The sequence below is a fragment of the Notolepis coatsorum genome (assembly GCF_963971535.1).
Source record: "Notolepis coatsorum genome assembly, chromosome: 16".
Classification (NCBI taxonomy): domain Eukaryota; kingdom Metazoa; phylum Chordata; class Actinopteri; order Aulopiformes; family Paralepididae; genus Notolepis; species Notolepis coatsorum.
The window spans coordinates 106,084,207-106,111,431 of record NC_140180.1 but is presented as its reverse complement, the minus strand read 5'-3'; the positions used below and the strand labels follow the sequence as shown (position 1 = coordinate 106,111,431).

The window sequence follows — 27,225 nt, the reverse complement described above, 5'->3', positions numbered from 1 at the left end:
ACACTCCGTCTGGTGGTCGGTAGTGCAGTCGACCTTCCCTGCTCCTTGGTCAGGGGTGTGTGTTTATAATGGAGCGAGTCTGTTTTGAAGCGCCAGACTAGTCCTAATGTCATTTATTGGGCTTCTCCTGGGATGGTCGCCATCCAGGTCTCGCTGCTTGCTGCCTTGTCCTCGGGGGAGAGGCTGCGCAATACTTGCGGGTCGCTGCTGGCCCACTGCCTGAGATCAAAGCCGCCTTTGATCAGGGAGGCGCGGAGCTTGAGTAGAAGGGCCTCGGCTTCTTCTGGCGTCGAGACGCTTTGCAGACAGTTGTCTACGTAGAAACTATTTCCTACACTTTGTCGGACCTCTTCATCAGCTGCTGGATCCTCTGCGACGTGCTTTTGCAGTGCAAACGTAGCACAGCATGGGCTGCATGTGGTTCCGAAAGGGAGGACTTCCCATTGATAGATGGCTGGTTGCTCATCCCCGATCCTCTCTCTCCATAGGAACCGCAGCAGGGGCTTGTCCTCCTCCACTAGTCTCACCTGCAGGAACATCCCTTTGATGTCGCCGCTGATGGCCACCTTGTCTTGGCGGAAACGTAGTAACACGCCTAGTAGAGAGGGGCCGAGTGTTGGGCCGGGCAAGAGCTCTTTATTCAGATTTTGTGATCCGATCTGGTAGCTGCAGTTGAACACAATACGATCCTTGCCGTTGTGGTGGACTTTGTGGTGCGGCATGTACCATGATTCGGTCGTCTGATCGGCCTCTTTAATGTCAATTTTCTTTATGTGTCCCGCTGTGATTAGCTTGTTAATCTCAGCGCGGTACACCGTCTCTTGAGCGGGGTCTCTGGCTAGGCGCCGCTCTGTGTTCAATAGATACCGCTCCGTCGCTTCTTTTGGGGCGTGGAAGGTAGGCATACCCTCTCGCCTCAGGAGTGGAGTTGCGTATCTCATCACTCCGTTGACTTTGACTCTCTTTGTCCCCTGCTCGAGGAGGGCTATAGCGTAAATGTCTTCCTTGGAACGAATGTCTTTCTTTTCGTTCTTAAAGGGCATTGTCTCTAGTGTCCATAGCCTCTCGACATGCTGTAGGAGGGTGGTGTCTTCTTCTGTCACTCTGGAGTGGAGGCAGCTAGTGGCTGCTGTTCGGTTAAGAGACTTAGCGAGGGGGCCTTGTAATGTCCATCCTAGGCGGGTCTCGACTGCTGCAGGACAGCCTCTGGGCCCTGTGTGGACCCGGTCAATCGGGACGATGAGGTCTGCATGGTCGGAGCCTATCAGCAGGGTCAGGGTGGCACCGTCTATGAGCGGTATAGGTAGTTGACGCAGGTGCACATATTTATCCATCAGCTTGGCGATGGGGTAGGTGTACTGCGACAGGCCTATTTCTTGGCTGGTGAAAGCGTTAGTAATCCTATACCGTCTCTCTGGCTGCCCGCTTGCTGCGATAGTGAAGGAGACATTCTCGCCCTTTATCGTCTTTAGATCTCTTCTTATTGTCCGAATCGTCATCTGGTTTTCGCTCCCCCACAGCCCCAGCTGGGCCGCAGCGGACGCGAGGAGAAGGGTCTTCTCTGACCCGTCGTCAAGGACGGCGTAAGTGTCCATGACCTTGTCTTGGTAACTCAGTGTTACGCGGACCACCTTTAAGAGCACCCGGGCGCCCCCGCTGCTGGCGGGGTCAATGTACATAACACTTGCCTTTGTGCTGCTTGAGGGTGCAGGCTTTCTTCTGTTACTGTCGTGTAGGACATCTAGGTGGGCTCCGTCACACCGACTACACCTCTTCTTTAAGCGGCAATCGGCTGCCATGTGACTGCGCGCACATCGGTAACAGCGTCGGTTGGACTTTATCCATTGACTCACCTCGTCGGCGGTCATCTTCTTGAACGTGTCACATTGTGACAACCAGTGTTCCTTTTCGCAGTACGGGCACACCATCTTCCACTTCTCTTTCATCGAGGGGGTACTGTGGTTCTTGCTGCTCGGTACTGATTCTGATTGGTGCATGACGGTCACCAATCTTCGGCCATCGTTTGCTCTCCTAGGTCCCTCTCTGGAGCTTGGGGTGCTCCGCATGAACGTATCCAACCGTAGGCTGTTGACTTCTCTCGCCAGGAAGTCGGCTAGGTCTAGGAGGGATGGCTCGGGACCGTTAAGATCACGGTGGTCTCTTTGCCGCCTGAAGCGATCTTGTCGGGCGGGCGGAAGCTTCTCTAAAATCCTCTCGACATTAGAGTTCGCGTACAGTTCGTGCATACCCTTTTCTCTTTGCGCCCCCAGCATCCCTACCAGGGATTGTACCTTGATAGACAGGTCATCTAGTGAGCGATTGTCTGTGGCTGGGGGTAGGCGGTCAATATGCCTTATCTCTTGTATTACGTAGTCCCATATGCGTCCATATCTTTGGTCGAGTGCTGCTAGAGCCGCGGTGTATGGGGTAGTAGAGGTGGCATAGGCCAGCGCTATATTGTGCGCTCGGGGCACCTTGAGGTGCTTCAATAGGATAGCATATTTGTACGGTTCATCAGCTACATCGGACATCATTGTCTCTAAGCACATTCGTAGCTCCGTGTACTGTGCTCTGTTCTCGTGGGTGAAGTCCGGAACATGTCGGTGTGCCAATGGTGTGCCAATGACTCCTAGGCGAGTCTCCTCTTACGCCTCTTGGTGGGCTGGTACCTGCTGGGTACCATGGCCCGCGTATCCAGGTGCTGTTCCTCGGGGCTGGTCGTGCGTCAAGCTCACCCGTGAATTGAGTCGGGGTCTGTAGCGCAGAGCCGCGGGGGTAGAGCCTGGGCTGTACTGGACCTCCTGGTCCTGTGGAGTACTGTGCTGCTGTCGGGCTTGACTCTCCTCCTCTCCCTCTTCTTCTTCCTCTGGCAGGTCCTCTAGATCCTGTAGTCGTCTATTTAGCCTCTCCGCGGTGTAGACCGTTTCTTCCTTGTAGCTGGGTCTCGCTTGGACCGGTCGGGGAAGGAGTTCGGAGGGGGGTATAGGCTCTCTCTGGTGGTCGGGCTCAGGGTCGCTTGATCGGGTAGGGGAGGGTGCCCTTGACCCCTGTCTTGACGAGGCCCTGGAACCCCGTGCGGAGGGAGGGGGTGTTGCCCTGGTGATCAGCTGCTCCATTATCTGCGCTTGTAATCGGTCGCGCTCGGCTTCGCGCTTGGTGAGAGCAAGGTCGCGCTCTGCTTCTCTTTGGGCACCGGCAGCGGCGCGCTGGGCTTCGGCGGCCGCGCACTGGGCTTCGGCCCGGTCCCTTCCCATATTCTCTTCCGTCTGAAGGCGTCTAATCTCTAGACGTATACGATCTTCGTCGCTCCGTTGCTGCGCTTGAAGGCGTTCTCTTTCCATGGAAGAATGTTCGCGCTCACTAAGCGTCTGTGCTTGGAGTCGATCGCGCTCTGTTGAGGCTGCTAGGCTGGCGAGGAATGCCTGTGCCAGCATCTTGTCCGCCTCGCTGGGGGAAGACGCTGGTTGAGGTGATCCGCTCCTGGCAGTACTCGTTGGAGATATGTTCTCCTGTGGCGAGTCCTGGAGATCCATCTCCGGGATGCTCTCCTCTTCTTGTAGCGGGTAGAGTTCCATCCCTGGAGGGCTGTCTTTATCCTGGAGCTCTCCGGGGACTACTTCTTCGGTCTTGGCGGGGGGTAAAGTCATGTCAGGTCCCTCCTGGTCTCCACCGTGAGCTTGGTCAGTTACGTTAGAACCCACTAGGGCCTCTATTGGCGGGGTAGCCTGGTCGATAGGGTCGGACATAATTTTACTATCTACTTTTTCCGCGTTTACCGTCTGTAGAAAGCTAGGTAGTATATTGGCAACGTAATCCTCTAAGTACTGAGGGGTCTGCCGTCTACGCTGCGGGCGATCTACTTTAGGAGAACCGTTTTGTGGAGTGTTCATCATAGGCCATGTCAATATTAATACCACTATATTAATATTACACTAGTTACCATCCGGCTCGAAGGACCAATTGTAACTGAGGGGTACAATTCCCATACTGTAAGTATGGTATCATTAAACCACTACCGCTTTATGTACTTTAATTACTGGCCATACAGTACATGATATATAAATATGATAAACACTTCCCACAATAAATCGGTTCCACACAAAGTTATAATTAAGTATTTATTGCAGCAAAAGGTACATAATATACTTCTCTATTATACTTTGAATGCACTTGTAAGGCAAAGGAATGTGCGTAGGCAAATCAATAATGAATGTCCATTCTCTGGTTACGCAGGAGGTAATTATACGACCTGAATCTTAGGGAATTATATCTATGGTGCACTGATGATATATAGCGGGAGATACTGAAGGGTCCCCCCGGTTGTAAGCCAGCAGGGGTAGAGGATCTGTCGGTAGTAGAGAGTCTGGTCAACGATGACTAAGGAGACTCCAAGTACAGGAGACGGTGCAATAGTCTCTTGATCCACAGACGAATACAGCTGTTCTCCGTAGACTGTAGCTCCACAGTGAAGAAAGCTAGCCTGCCTCAGGCTCTCTGAGGCGCAGACTCGACGTGGCTCCTCACAGGGTAAATCCCACACACGTGTAGGCGTCGGCGATTCTCCGCTCCATAAATCACAGGACCAAAACAAATATAATCCAGCCGTAAATGGCTATGCAGTCGTCGAGTAGATTAATCCAGTGTACATGTCCACACGATCCTCGTCTAGGTCTCCTCGGGTGAAAGCGCCATGAAAGCAGCCCAGCCTGGATAAGCACTCTAGCTGGTACGAGGAAGCGTTGGTGATGCTGGTCACTGTAGAACTTTAGCCGCACGATACACTATACACAAATAGACTATTACTGACTTAATAGAAATATGTCGCACTCAACGGTATAGCGCCAAACTCTTGACACTTCAGTTATTAATTCGCACGCGGTCTCAATGCTCTATTTGGGGCCAAACAGGCCATACTTCACCGCACGGAGTATCGTGGGTGAGGCTTCAACTTTAGTTCCTAAGACTTCTGACTAAGTGCTTCTGTATTCACCTGCGCCATATTTATATGCACAGCGAACAATCTAGTGCCAGCCTCATTTCTGTCTCGTATTCCTGGGCAAGGCCGGGCATGTACAGACATGTCTTGACGGTGGCTTTGAACCTGACTCTGGAGGCATGGCCCTGGCGCCTGTGGACCGCTGTCCAATAGGAGAATGAAATATTATGGTCTGTACTAGGCTAAAGGGATGTATATGTACAAGGAATATACAAGGGATATCAAAACGATATACAAATACTATGCAATATATATCAATCAATAAATATATATATTCGGTTTAATCTATAATAATAATAATAATAATTTAGGACCTGCTCCGAGGTCACCATTTGGCACACATGCGAACCATGCATACAATGCGTATCTGCGATTAACCCATCCCGTCGTCCTTCCCCCCCAAGGGCAGCCGGGAGCAGACAGGCGCCACGTGAGCCGCGCCAGGGGACCAATCCAAGTGCTCCTGTCCGTCTTCGTCAAGGACGCCACAGCGTTAGCGATCTTGTTGTTGTGCATGTTTTTCCATTGGGTTTATCTTATCGGGGGGGGAAACCCTTGCGAGCACGGGGAGAACATGCAAACTCCACACAGAAAGGCCTGGGAGATACCCCACCTGGGTAACTGGCATCATGGAAACCTGGTCCCCAAGCGGGATTCGAACCCTGGACCTTCTTGCTGTGAGGCGACAGTGTTAACCACTACACCACCGTGCCGCCATATAATCTGATCCTTTGTAACAGATACAATACTATAGTCATTTGACATTGAGTTTCTTCCGGTCAAGATGCAAAAAAGAGAAAATTTTTCCATCCATACGTTCCCGTGTTATACCGTCGTGAATATAAGTATGGTTTTAGAGCGGTCTAGGGTAATACGTCGATTCCATTGTAGACTTTGCCGTTTCTTGCCTGAACCCGCTATTGTTCCGGAATCAAATCCACATTATAGGTATTATGTTCCATCATGAATGCATGAAAGGGGGGGGGGGGGCGTTTCTGATTATTTGATTGTCGGTAACGGCATTCGTATTCAACACTAAACACGCTTATCAGCCCGATCGGTACAAAAGCCTTGCAGGATCCAGCTAGAATTGACGTCAAATCGTCCTTACCTGCGACCGGGAGTATTCCAAAAACAATATTCCAATTTCTTGATCGCCATCTGGTAGATCCAATGTCCATTTGCTCGACGGCATAATCCACCATAACATATGGATCGGGCATATTTGATGGGCTTCAATGTAACCGGCAGAACCGTTCGTCTTGACCGACAAGGAAAAATGTAACCCGAAACCCTTGGCCATCCCACAGCCCAGGATACAATGTTAGAAAGGGTGCTCATCTAGCGTGATACGGCCAGTATTGCACCTAGGCATTCTCAATGCGATTCCCAATGTTAACCCTGAGTCAGTGGGCCTGTAATGAATAGAAATATCGAATAAAAGAAATAACGATCAAATAACGTATATATACGTGGTTGGCGTTCAACAGTTGTCGGACAAACACATGTAATCGTCGTTGGCGGCCAATGTGTTAAATGTAGTTTAACTAGTTAAGTGTTTCATTCACCAGAAGTTAGAGCATCAGGAGAAATATGAGAGGCTACTCTGATCACAGGATCTTATCACATGGTCCCTGAGACAAGATCTTATCACATGGTCCCTGAGACAAGATCTTATCACATGGTCCCTGAGACAAGATCTTATCACATGGTGGTCCTGAGACAAGATCTTATCATATGGTCCCTGAGACAAGATCTTATCACATGGTCCCTGAGACAAGATCTTATCACATGGTCCCTGAGACAAGATCTTATCACATGGTGGTCCTGAGACAAGATCTTATCATATGGTGGTCCCTGAAACAAGATCTTATCACATGGTCCCTGAGACAAGATCTTATCACATGGTCCCTGAGACAAGATCTTATCACATGGTCCCTGAGACAAGATCTTATCACATGGTCCCTGAGACAAGATCTTATCACATGGTCCCTGAGACAAGATCTTATCAAAGTGGGGTCCTGGAGACGAGATCTTATCACATGGTCCCTGAGACAAGATCTTATCACATGGTCCCTGAGACAAGATCTTATCACATGGTCCCTGAGACGAGATCTTATCACATGGTGGTCCTGGAGACAAGATCTTATCACATGGTCCCTGAGACAAGATCTTATCAAAGTGGGGTCCTGGAGACGAGATCTTATCAAAGTGGGGTCCCTGAGACAAGATCTTATCAAAGTGGGGTCCTGGAGACGAGATCTTATCAAAGTGGGGTCCTGGAGACGAGATCTTATCAAAGTGGGGTCCTGGAGATAAGATCTTATCAAAGTGGGGTCCTGGAGATAAGATCTTATCAAAGTGGGGTCCTGGAGATAAGATCTTATCGAAGTGGGGTCCTGGAGATAAGATCTTATCAAAGTAGGGTCCCGGAGATAAGATCTTATCAAAGTAGGGTCCTGGAGATAAGATCTTATCAAAGTGGGGTCCTGGAGATAAGATCTTATCAAAGTGGGGTCCTGGAGATAAGATCTTATCAAAGTGGGGTCCTGGAGATAAGATCTTATCGAAGTGGGGTCCTGGAGATAAGATCTTATCAAAGTAGGGTCCCGGAGATAAGATCTTATCAAAGTGGGGTCCTGGAGATAAGATCTTATCAAAGTGGGGTCCTGGAGATAAGATATTATCAAAGTGGGGTCCTGGAGACAAGATCTTATCAAAGTGGGGTCCTGGAGATAAGATCTTATCGAAGTGGGGTCCTGGAGATAAGATCTTATCGAAGTGGGGTCCTGGAGATAAGATCTTATCGAAGTGGGGTCCTGGAGATAAGATCTTATCAAAGTAGGGTCCCGGAGATAAGATCTTATCAAAGTGGGGTCCTGGAGATAAGATCTTATCAAAGTGGGGTCCTGGAGATAAGATCTTATCAAAGTGGGGTCCTGGAGATAAGATCTTATCGAAGTGGGGTCCTGGAGATAAGATCTTATCAAAGTGGGGTCCTGGAGATAAGATCTTATCAAAGTGGGGTCCAGGGCCTAACTTATACATTTGGACCACGGTTTCCGTTAGAAAAAATTGTTGCCGGTCTCAGGGTCCGGTAGATTTAAATCTACCGGTCAAATGAGAGAAATTCCGGTCAGAGTTTATTGAGCTTAAAAACAATTGATAGGCAGGCTATATAAAGAATGACATCCTCAAGGCATGTAGATTTATAATATTTTAACTTAAAACTAGGCTACTTTTGCGTATACAGTCATTATATTCCAAATAAAATAAGTCCAGAGACTCCGTGCTGCTGCCGACTTTAAATCAAATAGGTGTCTGTGGGCAGTCGGCCCGACATTAATAAACAGCAGTCTGTTATAATCACATTTTTATGAGCTAACGAATTCCGTTATATTGGACATTTGTATTAATTATATCAAGTGAAGAACTGAGAAATTTGGCAGAGAGAGACGGCAACATTATCGTGGGTTTGCGTGACGACTCTCTCCACCTCCCAACGACTTATTTGCGAGAGTATGCCGCTGCAGAGCAGCAGATTCAGCTGTTTTCAGGCTCTATCTGGGGACCGCTCAGCAGCGCCCCCCACCCAACAGCTGAATTGCCAATGGCTGAATTGGAGTACTGCACTGTGCCGGCACAGCTGGTGTGCAGCTGCGGCTCTGCAGCTGCATGCAGTCGCAAATCTAGCAGCAAGCTCCCGCTGACAACAGCGTTGTCATTATTAGACCTGCTTGGTGAAGCAACGATGAAACAAATGTAATGATTGTTTCGTTCATCGCATAGGCTATTTAATTTTAGCCTATTTTAATACAATTCAAATAATCAAATTGTGCTTAGAGGGAATTATTTTCACCGGATATTAAGACCGGAGAGATTAAATATGTCGGACTTCAACAGATTTTGCCGGTCAAATACCGGTAATTACCGGCTAACGGAAACCCTGATTTGGACGTCCTTGGTTGAGAACCACTGCTTTATATAGATAAAGAAATCACTCTATAAAACCTTGCTATATTTGTTTTGGCCTCATCATATCACGTTGGCCCAAACGCCTTAATTTTTTTTATATAGTTACAAATTTAATCACACATTATCATATCGAACATAAATGTATAATCTGGCAGGCCAGTTAACACATTGGTTGTCAGCCGGATATAACGATGTATCGCTTGGATGCCACCACTTTAATCAATGGGAGGACGAGCACATTTGCGAACGCATAAACTATATCTTAAATTATGGCTATGGGTCTAATACAACTGTCGCTTATCAATGACTTGTTTGCAGTCAACATGTACGAAATGGATTGTTTTTTCATCAGTACATTTTCGTTTTATACCGTTTTGAATACAAGTATAGTTTTGAAGATTTCTAGTGATTCCAGACAAATCCACGAAAATAGCTCTTTACAGGAATACACAAAACACGTTGTCATTTTTCTGCCTATTTATGAATCGTTTTCAAATAAACGCTAGATTATGCTGTTTTTATATTATTATTATTTTTAAACATTCCATTTCCATGATGCGTTTCTTCCTCCAGTGGAGGTGAATGGAGTGGAGGATGAAGAGGAGGAGGATGAGGAGGAGGAGGAGGTGGTACTGGAAGAGGAGGAGAACATGGAGGCAGAACCCCAGATGGAGCTAGTAGGAGGAGGAGGAGGAGGTGGGACGAAGGAGGTGAAACAGGAGGACTTGGAGACGGGAGCAGGACCCAGTCAAACTCCAGCAGGGTCCCCTGATGAGGAGCAGGCTGGTATGGAACACATCTCTTTAACCTGTTATTATAACCTTTATTAGTTTATTATAACATGTATTATGTTATTATAACCTTTATTAGTTTATTATAACCTTTATTATGTTATTATAACCTTTATTATGTTATTTTATAACCTTTATTATAACCTGTATTATATTATAACCTTTATGTTATTTTATAACCTTTATTAGTTTATTATAACCTGTATTATGTGATAACCTTTATTGTTATTATAACCATCCAAAGAACACATCTCTTTAACCTGTTATTATAACCTTTATTAGTTTATTATAACCTTTATTATAACCTTCCAAAGAACACATCTCTTTAACCTGTTATTATAACCTTTATGTTGTTATAACCTTCCAAAGAACACATCTCTTTAACCTGTTATTATAACCTTTATGTTGTTATAACCTTCCAAAGAACACATCTCTTTAACCTGTTATTATAACCTTTATGTTGTTATAACCTTCCAAAGAACACATCTCTTTAACCTGTTATTATAACCTTTATGTTGTTATAACCTTCCAAAGAACACATCTCATTAACTCATTCCCCGCCAACAACGAGTTTACTCATTATTGGGCGCTATCGCTTGACCGCCAACAACCAGTATACTCGTTATTTGGTCCGTTTTCCTTTTATTCAATATTTCTATTCATTATTCATCCACGGACCCCGGGCGTACCATAGGGATCTCATCATTCTGAGATCGCCAGAGTGCAATACTGGCCGCATCCTGCTAGGTGGCAGTATCGCCCACCCTTTGAAACCCTCCTTCACACCGGGTGTTGCACTTAAATCCCTCCGGGCGGCATATTTTGGGTCAGGCGAGTCTAGTGGTTCACCCGATCACATTGAAACGTGTCCAATGACCCTCCATGCATGTGTGCACCGGATTATGTCGAGGACACGATGGACAGCAATACTGGAAATCGCGATCAGACAATTGGAATATTCTTTTTGGAATACCCCCGATCAAATGTAAGGACTATTGGATGTAAATTCCAGCTTGATCGTACAATGTTTTCATATCGATCCAGCTGATCAGTGTGTGTGGTATTCCAAACGAATGCCGTTACTGGCCATCAAAGCATAAAAAAACAACCCCCCCCCTTTCATGCATTCATGATGAAACATAATACCTATTATATACATTTGATTTGGAAATAGTAGCGTGTCCAGGCAAGAAACGCAGACGCTTATAGTAGAATTCACGTAGCGCCCTATAACTCAGCTTTTCAGGAATGATCCCGGATCACTCCTAAACTACAATATTCACCACGAGATAACGCGCAAACATATTCATGAAGAAATTAATTCTTTTTTTGCATATTGGACAGAAGATAGTTACTGTCAAATGACCATAGTATTGTATCCATAGCTATAATATAGAATATAGATATAGCTCGGCAAACATCGTCACACACAGTGAAAATAGGCTCTAGATAGCTGGCGCTCTAGTTATGAGGATAAGACTAATCCCCGGCACTGAATGTGTTAACCTTTATTTGTTTATTATAACCTTTATTATGTTATAACCTTTATTATATTATTATAACCTTCCAAAGAACACATCTCATTAACCTTTATTATAACCTTTATTATGTTATAACCTTTATTATATTATAACCTTCCAAAGAACACATCTCATTAACCTTTATTATAACCTTTATTATGTTATAACCTTTATTATATTATTATAACCTTCCAAAGAACACATCTCATTAACCTTTATTATAACCTTTATTATGTTATAACCTTTATTATATTATTATAACCTTCCAAAGAACACATCTCATTAACCTTTATTATGTTATAATAACCTTTATTATGTTGTTATAACCTTCCAAAGAGCACATCTCATTAACCTTTATTTGTTTATTATAACCTTTATTTGTTTATAACCTTTATTATGTTATTATAATGTGTATTAACTTATTATAATTAGTATTGTCTTATTATAACATTTATTAGGTTTATTATGACCTTCCTAATTATTAGCCAAACAATGGGTCATATTTTTGTTAAATGATCCTACAAAGAATCTCTCAAAATCTGAGAAATAAATGACTCCTACAAAGGATGGGATGGTGTTCCACTGGTAATGTTTTCAAGGTGCTTACTTTCCCTTCCATTTAAATAAAACTAGATTAGCTCCCCTCTCAGAATGTTTATCCTCTCTGGAGAAACCGGCTGCTCTCCTCTCAGAATGTTTATCCTCTCTGGAGAAACCTGCTGCTCTCCTTTCTCAGAATGTTTATCCTCTGGAGAAACCTGCTGCTCTCCTTACAGAATGTTTATCCTCTCTCGAGAAACCTGCTGCTCTCCTTTCTCAGAATGTTTATCCTCTGGAGAAACCTGCTGCTCTCCTTACAGAATGTTTATCCTCTCTGGAGAAACCTGCTGCTCTCCTCTCTCAGAATGTTTATCCTCTCTGGAGAAACCTGCTGCTCTCCTCTCAGAATGTTTATCCTCTGGAGAAACCTGCTGCTCTCCTCTCAGAATGTTTATCCTCTCTGGAGAAACCTGCTGCTCTCCTCTCAGAATGTTTATCCTCTCTGGAGAAACCTGCTGCTCTCCTCTCAGAATGTTTATCCTCTCTGGAGAAACCTGCTGCTCTCCTCTCCGAATGTTTATCCTCTCTGGAGAAACCTGCTGCTCTCCTCTCTCAGAATGTTTATCCCCTCTCTCCCTAGGTCCCAGCGGTTTGGTCCAGCCGAGCGGACCAGCGGTCCCCGCGGTTACCAACCGCCCCCTCACCATCTCGGACTCGGACAGCGAGGAGGAAGAGGGTCTGGTCGCGAGACTAAGTCCCACTTCCTGTCCCCAGCCGTCTGCTGCCTGTAGGACGAAAGCCGCCCCGACTCCGGAGACAGCCAGCACACTCAGCAGTGAGTTGGATCAGGACGGTCCGGAAATATGCAGAAGAAATTGATATCGCGTGTTGGGCATTAATTGTTGTATTTGCTTTTTTGTATTTACATTTATATTAGTGGTGGGACTCGATTAAAATTTATCGAATTAATTCGAGACTTTATAGTTAATTAATAGAAATTAATCACATTTTAATCGCATATCAATATTTGATGCGAAAAGCAAAAAAATTCAATTCAAATGAATTTAGGTATATGAGTGAATAAATTAATATACATTATACATATGTTTAAGCAGCAAAATCCTGTATTAGCTACTACACAGACCAACAGATCAATGTAATTTTTAACAAAGTGCAGCAATTTTAGGAATAATATATATATAGCGCAAATGACCTTTTGTAAACTCAAGCACTTTCGAGGTAAAAGTAAAACGCAGTACATTCCAAAACAGTTGACCACTGGGGGAAAAAACTCTTGATTGATCTCAATTTCTCTTATTTAATTTTTTTATGAACAAACCAGACTAAGAAAAAAATTTATTTGCGATTTATTATACTTTATACTTATAGCACATGCATGAGTCTGGTCTCCTTTGAAAGGTAACATTCTTCTTACATAATAAAGAAAAATCATGCGATTAAATGCATACATTTTCAATTCTTTCTGTAGTTAATTAATCGAAATTAATGCGATAAAGTCCCAGCCCTAATTTATATATTATAAAAAATGCTTTAGCTTCATTTACACCAGGGTAGGTTTGCTGAACATGGAGGCTCCTTTTCAGCAACGCCCTGCTTCACATTCACAGTGGTGTTGTGGGCTGGTCTCTCTTAAGGCCTTGTCCAGACTAAAACCATTTTGATCTGTTTCGTTTTCCTTTCGTTTTTAGGTTTCCGTAAAAACAAACGGCTGAGTGGCGCAGTGGGCAAGGCGCTCGCCACTAACGCAGGATATGCTGGTATCGAGCCCAGCTCTCTGCGTTGCTACCGGCTTGGCCGGCCGTCATACTAACACAATTGGCAGTGTTAGAGGGTGGGAAAGCCGGTGGGTGGGGGATTGGACGTTGTGGACAGCGACTCCTACAGGTCGGCTGGGTGACGCCGGTGCGGCGGAAACAGGAAATATCGGGGGCAGCGTGAGCCTCCCACGCGTTACTCCTCATCACTGAGAGTTCGAGCTGCTGCGGTGAAAAGATGCGACAGGCTGCCTCCTCGTCTACCGGAGGGGATACGTGATGCAAGGCTTCTATCCTCACTACAGCCGACCAGTGGGAGGCATAGTCTAGCAACGTTCAAGACAGGGGAGGGCAGAATTGGAAATTGGGATGGGAGAAAAATAGAAAATGGGGAGAAAAAGTGGATAAAAAAAGGTTTCCGTAAAAACGAAAACGTCTCGAGATAATAAGTGCATGCCACAAATTTACAAAATAAATGTCTTTCCTGTTTTATTTTGAAAACCCCTGACCGGAAGTGTTATAGTGTCTGTTGCTAGCAGCTTAACTTTTGTCGGCCGGTTCTGTGCTTTTTCGAGCTAACGTAACGTCATTAGTTTCCAATGGAGAGGAGAGAAAGACCTCGGCTCACATGCAGCTCAAACTACCTGTTGGACTAAATTAATTGATTGATGTTTAACTTGTCCCTGTGTGTGTCCAGTCATTTAGACTAGCAAACGTTGTATTTAACGTTACCTCAGGATACCACTATTGTATTTAGTTGGTTAGCTATGTAGCTAATGTGGATAGCATTTTGAATAGCATCAATGCTAGCTGGCTGGCTACAGCTTTATTTACTAAATTATGGAGGCTTTTTAATCGTCAAGGTAAGAGAGGATTTGTCATGATCAACTGAAGGCGTATGCTATGGAACAATATGTGCTTGGGTTTTCAGAAAAAGGCCAACTATGTGACGCTAATCTCTAGTTAGTATTGTGTATTGCATCAAGTGTAAGCACAGCAGAGCCCCGCTCCGCTTCAGACAGAGAGCACAACGCATGTGTGTGCGCCTCGCGTCAATGGTTCAGGAGAAGCCGTGTATCGCTTGTAAATATGGTGACGCAATGGGGGGGGGGGGGCGTCTCAGGCATCTTCAGAGTTGCGCACTCTGGAGGCTGGTATCAAAAAGTACCGTCTTCAGGCTGCCAGAACGCAGTTCCGTGTGGCAGAACGATGCAAACGATCAAATACTTTGCCTAAAACGACCAAAAGCGTCTTAGTCTGGACATGGCCTAAGAGACCCAGTGCCTGGCAGGGGGAACATTCTGTTTACACAGTGATCTAAATACCTTTGTTTTTGTTGCCCTTGATGCTGTCCGCTTGTGTCTTTGTGATACTGAAGGACAATGATGCTGTCCGCTTGTGTCTTTGTGATACTGAAGGACAATGATGCTGTCCGCTTGCGTTCGTGTCATTGATGTTTTTTACATCTTAACTTCACTTCCTCTGGCATCCACTCAGAACTCGGAAAACTTGTCGTCACAAGTATTAAAAACAGGGTTTGCACAAGGTCCTTGAAGTGCTTGATTTTTTACAAAAAAAAGGTCAAGGCCTGGTCCGGAATTCCTTAAACAGCCTTAACAAGGTGCTTAAAAAGTCCTTGAAATTCAAATCAACCATTCACAATGAAAGTGTTGTTCATCCATGATAAAAAATTTCTGAATCAAGACATTTTATTTTTTCATCTACATTTACATTTATATTTAGTCATCTAAGGTCTAACTGTCGGTAATTGGTTTTAAGCCATAAATATTGGATCTGATAAATGTTTCTATAAAAAAACTGAATTTCTAAGTGAATTGTATCCTTTAATTTGTTTCATTCAAATGAAAAATAGGTCTTTGAAAAGTACTTGAAAGTCCTTGAATTTCATTTTGCAATGTCTGTGGGAATCCTGCAGAAAGCTCCGTAGAATGTCCTCACAAGTATTAATAACACCTGGCTGTCGTGTGTGTGTGTCTCCAGGTAAAGGGAAGACCCCTCTGCGTCGCCGTGGTAACGTCAGCGGGACGGCTCCGGCGGTGAAGGGGGAGCCCCAGGAGAGCAGCTGTGAGAAGAGCTGTCAGGTGACCAGCGAGCAGATCAAAGCGGACATGAAGGCGGCGACGGAGACCAGCGGGAAGGGCTCCGGGACGGCCCGTCAGGGGGCCGGGAGGGAGGCGGGCAGGACGGGGGGCGGGGTGGTGGGGGTGAGGCAGGGGCCCGGGGCCATCGGCAGAGCGGCAGCGACCACCGACAGAGGGACCGGCACCGGGGCGATTAACGGAGCCGCGGCGGGGGGTCCTGCCGCTCCACCACGGACCGGAGCTGTGGCGGGACCGGGGGCGGGGCCGGGGCCCGCGGGGAGGGTGGACGTGGGCAGCGGGCCTTCGTCTCCCCCGGGAACCGCGAGGGTAGCCGCACCCTCCACTACACAAAGGACGGGGGCCGGGAGCTCCGGCTCAGGGGGTCCGTCGTCGACCCGGGGTGGTGGGGGGGCGGTGGCAGAGGCCGGCTCGACCACCGGGGGGTGTGTCTGCTCGATCCGGTGGCGGGAAGAATCGGCCAATCACGACGATCCTAGGGCCAGAGGAGCCGCTGGATTGGATGAGAGGACTAGCAGGACAAGCTGTCACTGCAGAGCCTGCCCGCCTCCAGGGGCCTCGAGGACTCGAGCCGGTAACGGTACCCTGGAGTCGACGGGCCCCGCTGGGGCGGAGCGAGGAGACGGAGCCCCTGGGGTGGAGGGGGTGGAGCTCAGAGAGACGGGCGGTGTATCCAGGAGAGGAGCCCCGTCGGAGCAGGCTTCCTCACCCGGAGCGGTCGCTGGTTCGAGTCCACAGCAGACGGGGTTAGGAGAGGAGGAGTTTGTACCGAGGCGACCTCTGACCCGATCCCGCAGCCGTCTGTCTGCCGTTCCCCTTGTTCCTGAGGCTGGTAAGACTGAGAAGCTACCGAAGTTAAAGGAACGCGCCGGCATTATGGGAAATGAGCTTACCGTCTTCTCCAGAGTCGGACAACGATTTCCTCTCTGTGTGTTCAGTAGAAAGCTATCTGGCTACAAGCTAGCCTAGCTTAGCACAAATGAATGGAAGCGGATACAGACCATTAGCCTATCTTAAAACCCCGGGAGAGGTGTTTTTGTCCAGCCGCCAGGCTAGCTGGTCCGTATCCGCTTCCATTAATTTGTGCTAAGCTAGGCTATATTGCAGCCGGATAGCTTTCTACTGAACACACAGAGAAGAAATTGGTATCTATCTTCTTGTCCGACTCTGGAGAAGAAGGTAAGTACATTTCCCATAATGTGCTTAAATCAGATTACAGATTTATTGTTGAGATTCGATATCATATTGAATGGCTTGTGAAGATGGAGATTCTTTATAGTGCATCACTTATATGCAAATTAACTATGTGACTTTTTAACTGAAATTATATGTATGATGTTATTGTTGCTGTCCAGAATGATAAAGCGTTTATTTATTATTATTATTTATCATTGTTGTTTAGACCTGGGCCTTGTTCCTCGTACCTGGTTCAACTAAGGTCGCTTTCACACAGGGGCTGTTTGGTCCGGACTTTCGGACCAGAATTCGATAGTCCGGTTTTTCGGGTTTGTGTGAATGCGTGTCGAACTCGGTTCGCGGACCAAACAGGCGAACTCTGGTCCGCCTGAAAACGTCGGTCTCGGTTCGGCTTCATCGAACCAAACGCGAACCAAATAGGAAGTGATTATTATTACCACTGCTCGCAGCACTCACTGCAAAACGAGCACACTGCATCTAATCTATCTATCTATCTATCTATCTATCTATCTATCTATCTATCTATCTATCTATCTATCTATCTATCTATCTATCTATCTATCTATCTATCTATCTATCTATCTATCTATATATCTAACTGTGCATCTTGGGAAGAAGGAAGAAAAAACGCGGCTTATTATTACAGAGGCGCACGGCATTGGATCAATGGATCAATGCCACGTCAATACTATTATTACCTTACCACTGCTCGCAGCATTCATTCACTGCAAAACAAGCACACTGCATCTATCTCTCTCTCTCTCGCTCTCTCTCTCTCTCTCTCTCTCTCTCTCTCTCTCTCTCTCCTCTCTCTCTATCTCTCTCTATCTCTCTCTATCTATATATCTATATATCTATATATCTGTGTATCTTGGGAAGAAGGAAGAAAAAATGCGGCTTATTATATTATTAATAAAACAGCTACTTGTGGGCACTCATAAAAACACCGTGGTCTACAAGTTGTTTAGCGAGAGGATGGTGGTAATGTGCTTCAATAGAACAATGGATCAATGCCATGTCAAAACTCTCCTCCGCTCCGCTGATCTGGAGGACTCGCAGTCCACACACAGACACACACACACGCGCGCACACACGGGCTCGCAGCCACACACACATTTCCACTGTCCAATAGACAAGCGCCCTTTTCGACCGCGTGACATTGTTCAGAAGGTTCGGTCCGCCTCACAGATTTCTATGTGAACGCAGGCGAACCAAATGAAGAATGCAACAATGTTGCAACTTCACCCCCAGAACCGCACCGAGTCCACCAAAACTATATGTGAAAGCGACCTAAGTCGATCAAAAGTCCTTTTAGCCAGCTTAAATTAACACGATGATTGAAGTCAGGCTATCTCGGTTTCTCAAAGGCTCATTCTGGCTCAAACAATCTCGTTAATTCAAACCAGACTTCAGTAATCAGGATAATTGCACATGGCCGTCTTAGTTCAAAAGGGGGAGGTGTCGATCGCCGAAACCATGATTTTCTAATGGGAAAATATCCCAGACAAGTTAAATGCATATCTATAGGCTAATTTGAAGTGCCTCATTACCCCAATCAATCGGATTATATTTCTTTAAATGTGCCTGCTGGCAGTAGGCTTAACACATTCCCGGCCATTAGATTAGACGGGCCCCACTTTAGGACGCCAGCTTTTCATTACAACTTTTCACTGTGTCACGTTGTTTGTAGAGCTAAATCTATATTTTATATTATAGCTATGTATCTATTGTCATTGTCAATTGACAGTATGAACCTTTCGTTCAATATGCCATAAAGAATTATTTTTTTCATCAATACGTTCCCGTTTTATAGCGTAATGAATATGACCGTTATATGGGAATGATCTGGGATAATTCCTGCAAAGCTAGTTATAAGGCGCTAAGCTAATAACGTTAAATCGATTGGCTTTTCTGCCCTACACAAGCTAGAGTTAAATATCTAAATGCATATGATCGGTATCATGTTCCACCATGTATGCATGTAAGTAGAGTTGTTCCGATACCGATACCAGTATCGGAAATGCCGCCGATACTGCCTAAAATGCTGGTATCGGTATCGGCAAATACCCTCTAATTTTGCGCTCCGATACCACGTAATTTATCAACAACACTGCGGTCTGCTGTGATCATTATAAAACAAACGTGTGTTTAACCGACCGTGAATTAAAGTGTCAATGCTGTTTGTCATTTTAACAGCAGATACTTTCTTAAATGCCATTGTCCCGACAGAGCGGTGTTGACGGGGAGCTCTGATGGGTTCGCTTGGTGGTGTTATTAGCATTGAACAGCTAACCGAAAGCTAGCGTTAACTAACGTTAAAGGTTTAGCCATAATGTTACCTTGGCTAAAGTTGGGGCTATTCATAATCCAGCAATAATGGCTGCAGACCTGCAAGCAAAGTACAGCAAGTTGGCAAAGGAGTATTCCAATGTAAATCACATTTTCACCAGTAACGTTAGTCTTTCCATCTCCCGGTAGCTCATGCTAGCTAACCTAGCTCACGTTAGCGTCGTCACTGAACCACCTCGCGTACACAATTAATGACATGTTGCGGACAGCCATATCGGTGACAATGTTTAGCTTTTAGTGCCAAATGATAAGAGTCTGAGGCGGAGTCTCAAAAGAGAATGTTGAATATTTATTGTGCAAAAATCACAACAGATCCTCTGCTACTTCAACGGAGCCTTCTGGAAGCAAGTGCAGCAACGAATAATGTCCGTGTGGATCATTGGAGTAGGGTATATCTGCAGTGCTGCAGCCCCATACTCATTGATTAATGATACTAATACAAATCTATACAATCACCTGTTGTTGAATAAATACCATTACTTTCTAGTTATTACTAAAAAACAGTATATATAAAACAGTAGCTGTATACAAAAAAAAAAAAAATATATATGTATATATATATATATATATATATATATTATTTTTAATGTATGCACTGGTATCAGATCAGTATCGGTATCAGCCGATACCCAAAGCTTAGGTATCGGATCGGAAAGGAAAAAAGGGTATCGGAACATCTCTACATGAAAGGGGAGGGGGGCGGGGGAAGTCGTTTCTGATTATTGATTACCAATAACGGCATTGAGGGGCGGCTACGTGGCGTAGTGGGCAAGGCGCTCGCCACGAATGACGGAGACGCTGGGCTTGCCTGTTCGAGCCCAGCGCTCCACATTGCTTTCAGTTTAGCTGGTCGTTCATACTAATACACATTGGCCGTATTAGGGGGTGGGAAACTGATGGGTGGGGATCGGGCGTTGTGGACAGCGACTCCTACAGGTCGGTTGGTGCACCTGCGCAGTAGAATCAGGAAGTGTCGGGGGCAGCGTGAGCCTCCCACGCGTTACTCCTCGCCACTGAGAGATCGAGCTGCGCAGGTGAAAAGATGCGACTGCTGTTACCTCAAGTACCGGAGGGGACTTGTGCTATGTATGACTTAGTCCACATTGCAGCCGGCTTGTGGGAGGCAAGAAACGGCGTTCGTGACAGGGGATGGTTGAATTGGATGATACGAAATTGGGATGGGAGAAAATATAGAAAATGGGAGAAAAAGTGGATCAAAACCAATAACGGCATTGGTTATTACAACAACATATGCTGATCAGGGAGATGGCTATGAGAACAAGGCCCGATCAGGCTGAAATTTACGTCAAATCGCTCTTACCTGTGGCCGGTTGGATTCCAAAAAGAATTTCCCAGTTATTTGATCGCTATGGTAGATCGATATGTCCATTGGCTGATGCTATATTCCTTTACTGCATACTGAATTCGGCGTCGCAAAAAGTATTCCAGGCGATCAGGTGAAGCCCTCGCTTCAGGCTAACAGAAAAGTCCGCCCGGAGCGAAAAAAAGTGACACCAGGTCTGCAACAAGGATTACTGCATTCTCGAGACGGCGCCACTACCAGGATCTGGCCGGTACTGCACTTTCCGAGTCCCAATATGCCTTTTCCAGCCAAAATACAGCTCTGTGACAGTGAATAGGATATTAAAATCAAATAAAAGAAAAAAAACTAGTTAAACATGTATATATACGTGTTTGGCCGCCAAACGGTTAATGGAATGAATCATCGAATGAGATCTTGCTAGCGAAAATAATTATTTCAACTCTTTCAGAATAAGTAGATAAAAACAAGCCCAAAGCGTATCTAATTGATACGAATTAACAGATACTTATGAGGATATTAGGTATCATGTACTATATAAATACATGTATGTGCAGATCAGGGGTTCCCAAAGTTTTCAAGCCGCGACCCCCGAAATAACGGTGTCAGAGAGCCGCGACCCCCACTATTATAGGAGGTGGTTGAAACATGCAAACGTTCGGACACACTAATAAGCATTGGAGGCTATTAACAGTTTCACTATTAATCAGGTTTTAATCTGTTTTGGACATCATCCATAAATGCATTGAATTGATTAACCTTTGGTTTATACCAGTCATGTTCATCACCCTCTTTTTCATCATCAGATAACAGTGTTTGAACAACAGATTGATGCATTTTCTCAAATTCATTCATCAAAACATCAAAGGCTTGCAATTGCTCATTCACTTTTCCCATGTCCACGTCATCAAGTTCGTCAAACAGCGCATCCAACTCATTCTTGCGCCTAGTCAACACACCCAGCTTCGCCCTGCGAGAGCCGATCAATTTAACAAGGCTCTCTCTCAGCCTCTTCTGCCTTTTTCTCCTCATCAGACATTTTAATCCCAGTTACAATATCACAATAAAGTGTGTGACAGTGATAAAATAATTCAACAATCCACAGATTCAGATTCCTTGTAATTCACATCCACAATCCACGTGTAAAGACGCTTCAATTTATGCTTGAATGAAACACAATCCGTGCGCTCCGGTTAACCAAATGCATCCACAGCGGAGAATATGAAACGGATCGGAGCCAACCGTCCGGTGGGCCTTCCACAATAACCTCGGATCCAAGTTTCATTCATTCAAAATATCCACGCGGGATTCACATTTGCAATGCTCCGTTATTAAAATAACCACAGTGTGTGTTGCGTGCGCCGTAGCTATGACGTTCATTATTTAGGACAAAGTAAATCCATAGGCTGAATATGATTTATCAGCATTTTAGGTATATTATTTTACATTTCAAAAGCATTTCTTTTACCAGTTTAATATATTTTAATAGTTTTTAATTATAGGCCTTTTTCACATTTCTATGAAATCAATACATTCTGGAAATCATCTTGCGACCCCCCGCGGCTGCTTGCGACCCCTCTAGAAAAACTAAGCACAACAACATTATTCAGAATGGTATAATGGGATCTCTGAGGAAGGGAGCTGGCATTTTCCCCCCCAAGGGAGTGGCAAGCTTATCCAGCTAACTAACCTGCGCCAGAGCAGGCTCAAATCTGTTGCCATAGTGATTTAGCCAAACTTGTTTCGTTGAACCGAAAAGCCTGACTTATGTCAAGTTATCCTGAAAATTATCCAGCTAACTCAGTTAGCCACGTACGAGGAACAGGGCCCTGTCCAGAATGATAAAGGGTTTATTTATTATTGTTATTGTTGTTGTTTAGACCTGTCCAGAATAGGGATGGGTACCGAATTCGGTACTTTTAAAGGTACTTACCGAAACACGTCGGTACTACCTTACAGAGTATCGATTCACGTGAGAAAATGTTACACTTTATTTTTATTTTTTTAACCTTTTTTCTTTTCATGTCAACGTTCACACGCACAATATACGCTTACCTAGGATTTGACTTGATTCAACAACAAAGCAGCCGAAAACGGTCGAAAGTGTAGTTATTTGAAGTTTGGATTTTTTTTTCACTACTGAGGTAGGTAGATTACATTTTTAGAGACTAAAGTACCGTATTGGTTCAAATGTGAAAGGTACCCATCCCTAGTCCAGAATGATAAAGGGTTTATTTGTTGTTGTTGTTGTTGTTGTTGTTGTTGTTGTTGTTGTTTAGACATGTCCAAAATGTTAACACTTTGGTTGCCTTGGGTTAAATTCATGATATACCATAGGTTGCCGGCTCTATTTGTCTATGGAGAAAGTCTCCTTCTTTGCAGGGCTATAACTTTTTAAATTCTATTGCTACATTGCCATTATTAGGGCCCATTCAAAGTCCTATATGTATTGTTCATGGTGTAGCAACGTTAAACTTTTTCATTCACATATTCATAGTAAAGTATGGTCTAATGTATAAGTATGTTTTCATCTCTTTCTGCAGCTTTCTCCAGAACGTGATATATAGCCCCAAATGCATTATATTGATGATGAAATACAGTTTGATGGCAATCAGCGCGATATAAAAAATTCCAACTAGACGTACTTCTAGAAGTTACTACACGTCATCTGATGTTGACCGGATGGGCGAGGGGGCGTTTATAATTCCGTGGGCAGCGTTATACCAATCATCTAATGTGGGTCAAATGTTGATAATAGCAGTTAGTATCGAAGACGGTAACGTTACACGCTGAAACTCACCCCAGTCTCCGCGCGCCGTTGGGCGATCATCGTAGAGTAGAAATCTTATCATTATGGGATATATTTTTACCCGGTCCATCTCCAGCTTGTATAATGGTATATACGTCCAAATCATGTTGTTTATCGAGTTATTGCCAATCGATCACTGTGTAGCGTGACGAGCCAGAGTCCCATGACCTATAGCGAGCGCCCGGAAGTACTACGGACGTCTAGCACAACCTCTATGGCACATCCTGTTTGGCGATTGCGCCGATCGGCCACCAGATGGCGCTCCTGAACCGCCAGAGAGCTCAGTGGGTCCTGCTGGTGGATCTCAGGCCAGCGGAGGGGACATATGAATCAGATCGCAGATTTTTGAAATATTGATATAAGGACGCTGTACAGCGTCCTCCGGCAACTTGAGCATGGCCCGCAATGACGTCAAAAGACGTTTCATGGCAGTCAAAGTGTTAAAGGGTTTATTTATTATTGTTATTATTGTTGTTGTTTAGACCTGTCCTGAATGATAAAGGATTTATTTATTATTGTTATTATTTATTATTGTTGTTGTTTAGCCCTGTCCAGAATGATAAAGGGTATATTTATTATTGTTATTATTATTTATTATTATTAGGGATGTCCGATATTATCGGCCTACCGATATCGGCATTAAAATGTGATATCGGTATCGGAAATTAAGAGTTGGACAATATCGGTATCGGTAAAAAAGACAATATCGAGCATCCCTAATTATTATTATTGTTGTTGTGTAGACCTTGTTGTTATTATTTATTATTGTTGTCTAGACCTGTCCAGAATGATAAAGGATTTATTTATTATTGTTATTATTATTTATTATTGTTGGTGTTTAGCCCTGTCCAGAATGATAAAGGGTATATTTATTATTGTCATTATTATTTAATATTGTTGTTGTTTAGACCTGTCCAGAATGAGAAAGGGTATATTTATTATTGTCATTATTATTTAATATTGTTGTTGTTTAGACCTGTCCAGAATGAGAGAGGGTATATTTATTATTGTTATTATTATTGTTGTTGTTTAGACCTGTCCAGAATGATAAAGGGTATATTGTTGTTATTATTTAATGTTGTTGTTGTTGTTTAGACCTGTCCAGAGCTAAGCCCCGCCCAACAGGCAGGAGGAAAAGAACAGCAGATAAATCAACCAGCACCTCTGACCCTGTTACTGAAGACGACCACACACAGGTACACACACACACACACACACACACACACACACACACACACACACACACACACACAGGTACACACACAACCACACACACACACACACAGGTACACACACACACACACACAGGTACATTCACACACATGGGTACACACACACACACCTCTGTCATCATGTCATGTATGTGTAGGTTTTGTATTGTTTATATCATTAGCATGCTAACGGCTAATACCTGTCATGTATGTGTAGGTTTTGTATTTATGTCATTAGCATGCTAACGGCTAATACCTGTCATGTACTGTATGTGTAGGTTTTGTATTGTTTATATCATTAGCATGCTAACGGCTAATACCTGTCATGTACTGTATGTGTAGGTTTTGTATTGTTTATATCATTAGCATGCTAACAGCTAATACCTGTCATGTATGTGTAGGTTTTGTCTCTGAAGTCTAAGAACCTGGTGGGCATCACGCTGACCAACTGTGGGATCACTGACTTGGTGCTCAAAGACTGTCCCAAGATGATGTTTGTTCATGGTAAGTGCTGTGTGTGTGTGTGTGCGTGTGCGCGTCCGTCCGTCCGTCATCGAAACTGGAGACCAAAAGTGCTTAACCACTCCCCTCCGGCAAAACTGTAGTTTTTCACACAGCGTGGGAAATAATACAGCCGGACTATCTAACAAGAATTAACATATTTACAAGTTGGATTAAGTGTTGTAAATAAGAAGACGGATAAAGAAGATTTCAAAGCACTCAAAATGCCAATATCTCAGGCATTAAAGCGCTCCGTCTTGAGACGGATATCCGTCAATTTGATTTGGAGTTCCGTCATTTGATTCGGAGTCGTGACGGATTTTAACCTGAGCCAATCGGAGGCGTCAAATATCATGAAAAAGGGCATCTTTTTCCTACTGCGGCCGCGCCAAGCATAGTCACAAAAAAAGTTCAGTCAGGAGATGTTTTGACGGAGATGACTCATCCCCGCGGGAATAGACTTTACCATAAATCATAGGCTGATATACGCTACATTCTCTTTAAACATATAAATGTTACAGGACACAAGTAATAGATTTAATCACTTTTATTCTTTTAAACTTGGTCTGACCGACCTTCAGCATACATAGACCATGAACAGGCAGTAGATCCAGTAGTAGAAAAGCATGTCGGAAAACACGAGTGCTTGATTGATTGATTGAAAATTGTATTAACAGATTGCAGAATGGGTACAATACAGTACAGCTCAATACACACAATTGTTAAGGGGATGCAGACCAGAGAAAGACGTTTGTCAGCCGAAAAATTACAACGTGATAACTGGATTACACTAAAATGCCTTTTTCTCGTCTTTTCCTGGAATTACTCAGAATCACTCAAACTATACTCGTATTCAAAACGGTATAAAACGGAAATGTATGGATGAAAAAACAATCTGTTTTTTGCATGTTGACCAGAAGCAACTCTCTGACAGTCGACAGTCGGCGGTCGGCGTTATGAGATCCATAGCTATAATATAAAATATAGTTTTAGGACTCGCAAGTTTGGCATTCTAAAACTATATCCATTGAATAAAGACCTGGCACTGAAGGGGGATCAGCGCCCCCTGCTTCTGGCGGTCAATGTGTTAAGTGTACTGTAAGTGTAATATTGACGATGTTGTTTTAAAAGTTAAAGTCCAGGAAGATGGTAACTGTCACTCTGTGCTCAGTGATGCACTGATGCAGTGAGGCACAGTGATGCATTGTAAAGTCTGATGGCTGTCGGAATGAAGGACTTCCTGTGCCGTTCAGTGCTACATTTTGGGAGTGTTAGTCTAGCACTGAACATGCTCCTCCTGTCAGCCAAGTCTGTGTATAGTGGGTGGGAGGGGGTTGTCCCTGATGGCATGGAGCTTAGCAAGTCTCCTCCTCTCCGCCACCTTGGCCTTCCTGACCAGCTTATCCAGCCTGGTTGTGTCCCCTGCTCTCAGTCCGCTGCCCCAGCAGGTCACATCGTACAAGAAGGCGCCCACCACCACCGACTCGTAGAACATCCTCAACATCCTTGTACAGACGTTGAAGGCTCTCAGCCTTCTGAGGAAGAAGGCTCTGGCCCTTCTTGTAGAGTGCCTCTGTGTGTTTTGACCCGTTCAGTTTGTTGTCTATGTGAACTCCGAGGTATTTGTAATCCTCAACCATGTCTACATAGACTCCCCTGATGGAAATGGCAAATGGGGGTCACAGATGTACTCCTCCTCTTCCCCAGATCCACAACCAGTTCCCTGGTCTTCGTCACATTTAGCTGCAGGTGGTTTTTATCGCACCATGTGACGAAGTCCACTACCAGTGCCCGGTATTCCCTCTCATCACCGTCCTTAATACATCCCACTATCGCATTTCAGCAGCAGGGTGTCATGGTTTCTCCATAGAGTTGTGTTGTTCTTTTTTAGCACCGCAGCTCAGCGCAGTGGGACACCATGTTGGTGCCTCTTCTCTAGAACTAGCAAGTGATGGCCAGCGCCATATTTAGACAGTTTGTTGTTTAGGGAGTGGTCGTTAGCTCCGTAGGGGGTTAGGGTTTGGTCAAACTAGAAGTGACGGCAGTGTGTGTGTCTCTCTCTCTTTCCCTCTGTCTCTCTCTCACTCTCTCTGTTTCTCGCCCCCTCCCACCCCCTCTCT

At 44.7% G+C, this 27,225-nt stretch overlaps 1 protein-coding gene across 1 annotated transcript in view; it reads left to right on the top strand.

The window, feature by feature from the left end:
* Window positions 1–27,225, top strand: part of fbxo38 (F-box protein 38) — an 86,929-nt gene that overhangs the window by 42,455 nt on the left and 17,249 nt on the right. Inside the window, exons 11-15 of the mRNA XM_084332145.1 lie at window positions 9,545–9,757; window positions 12,463–12,657; window positions 15,599–16,549; window positions 24,489–24,589; window positions 25,006–25,108. Coding sequence (XP_084188271.1) covers window positions 9,545–9,757; window positions 12,463–12,657; window positions 15,599–16,549; window positions 24,489–24,589; window positions 25,006–25,108 — 1,563 coding nt within the window. The remainder of the gene's footprint in view (window positions 1–9,544; window positions 9,758–12,462; window positions 12,658–15,598; window positions 16,550–24,488; window positions 24,590–25,005; window positions 25,109–27,225) is intronic.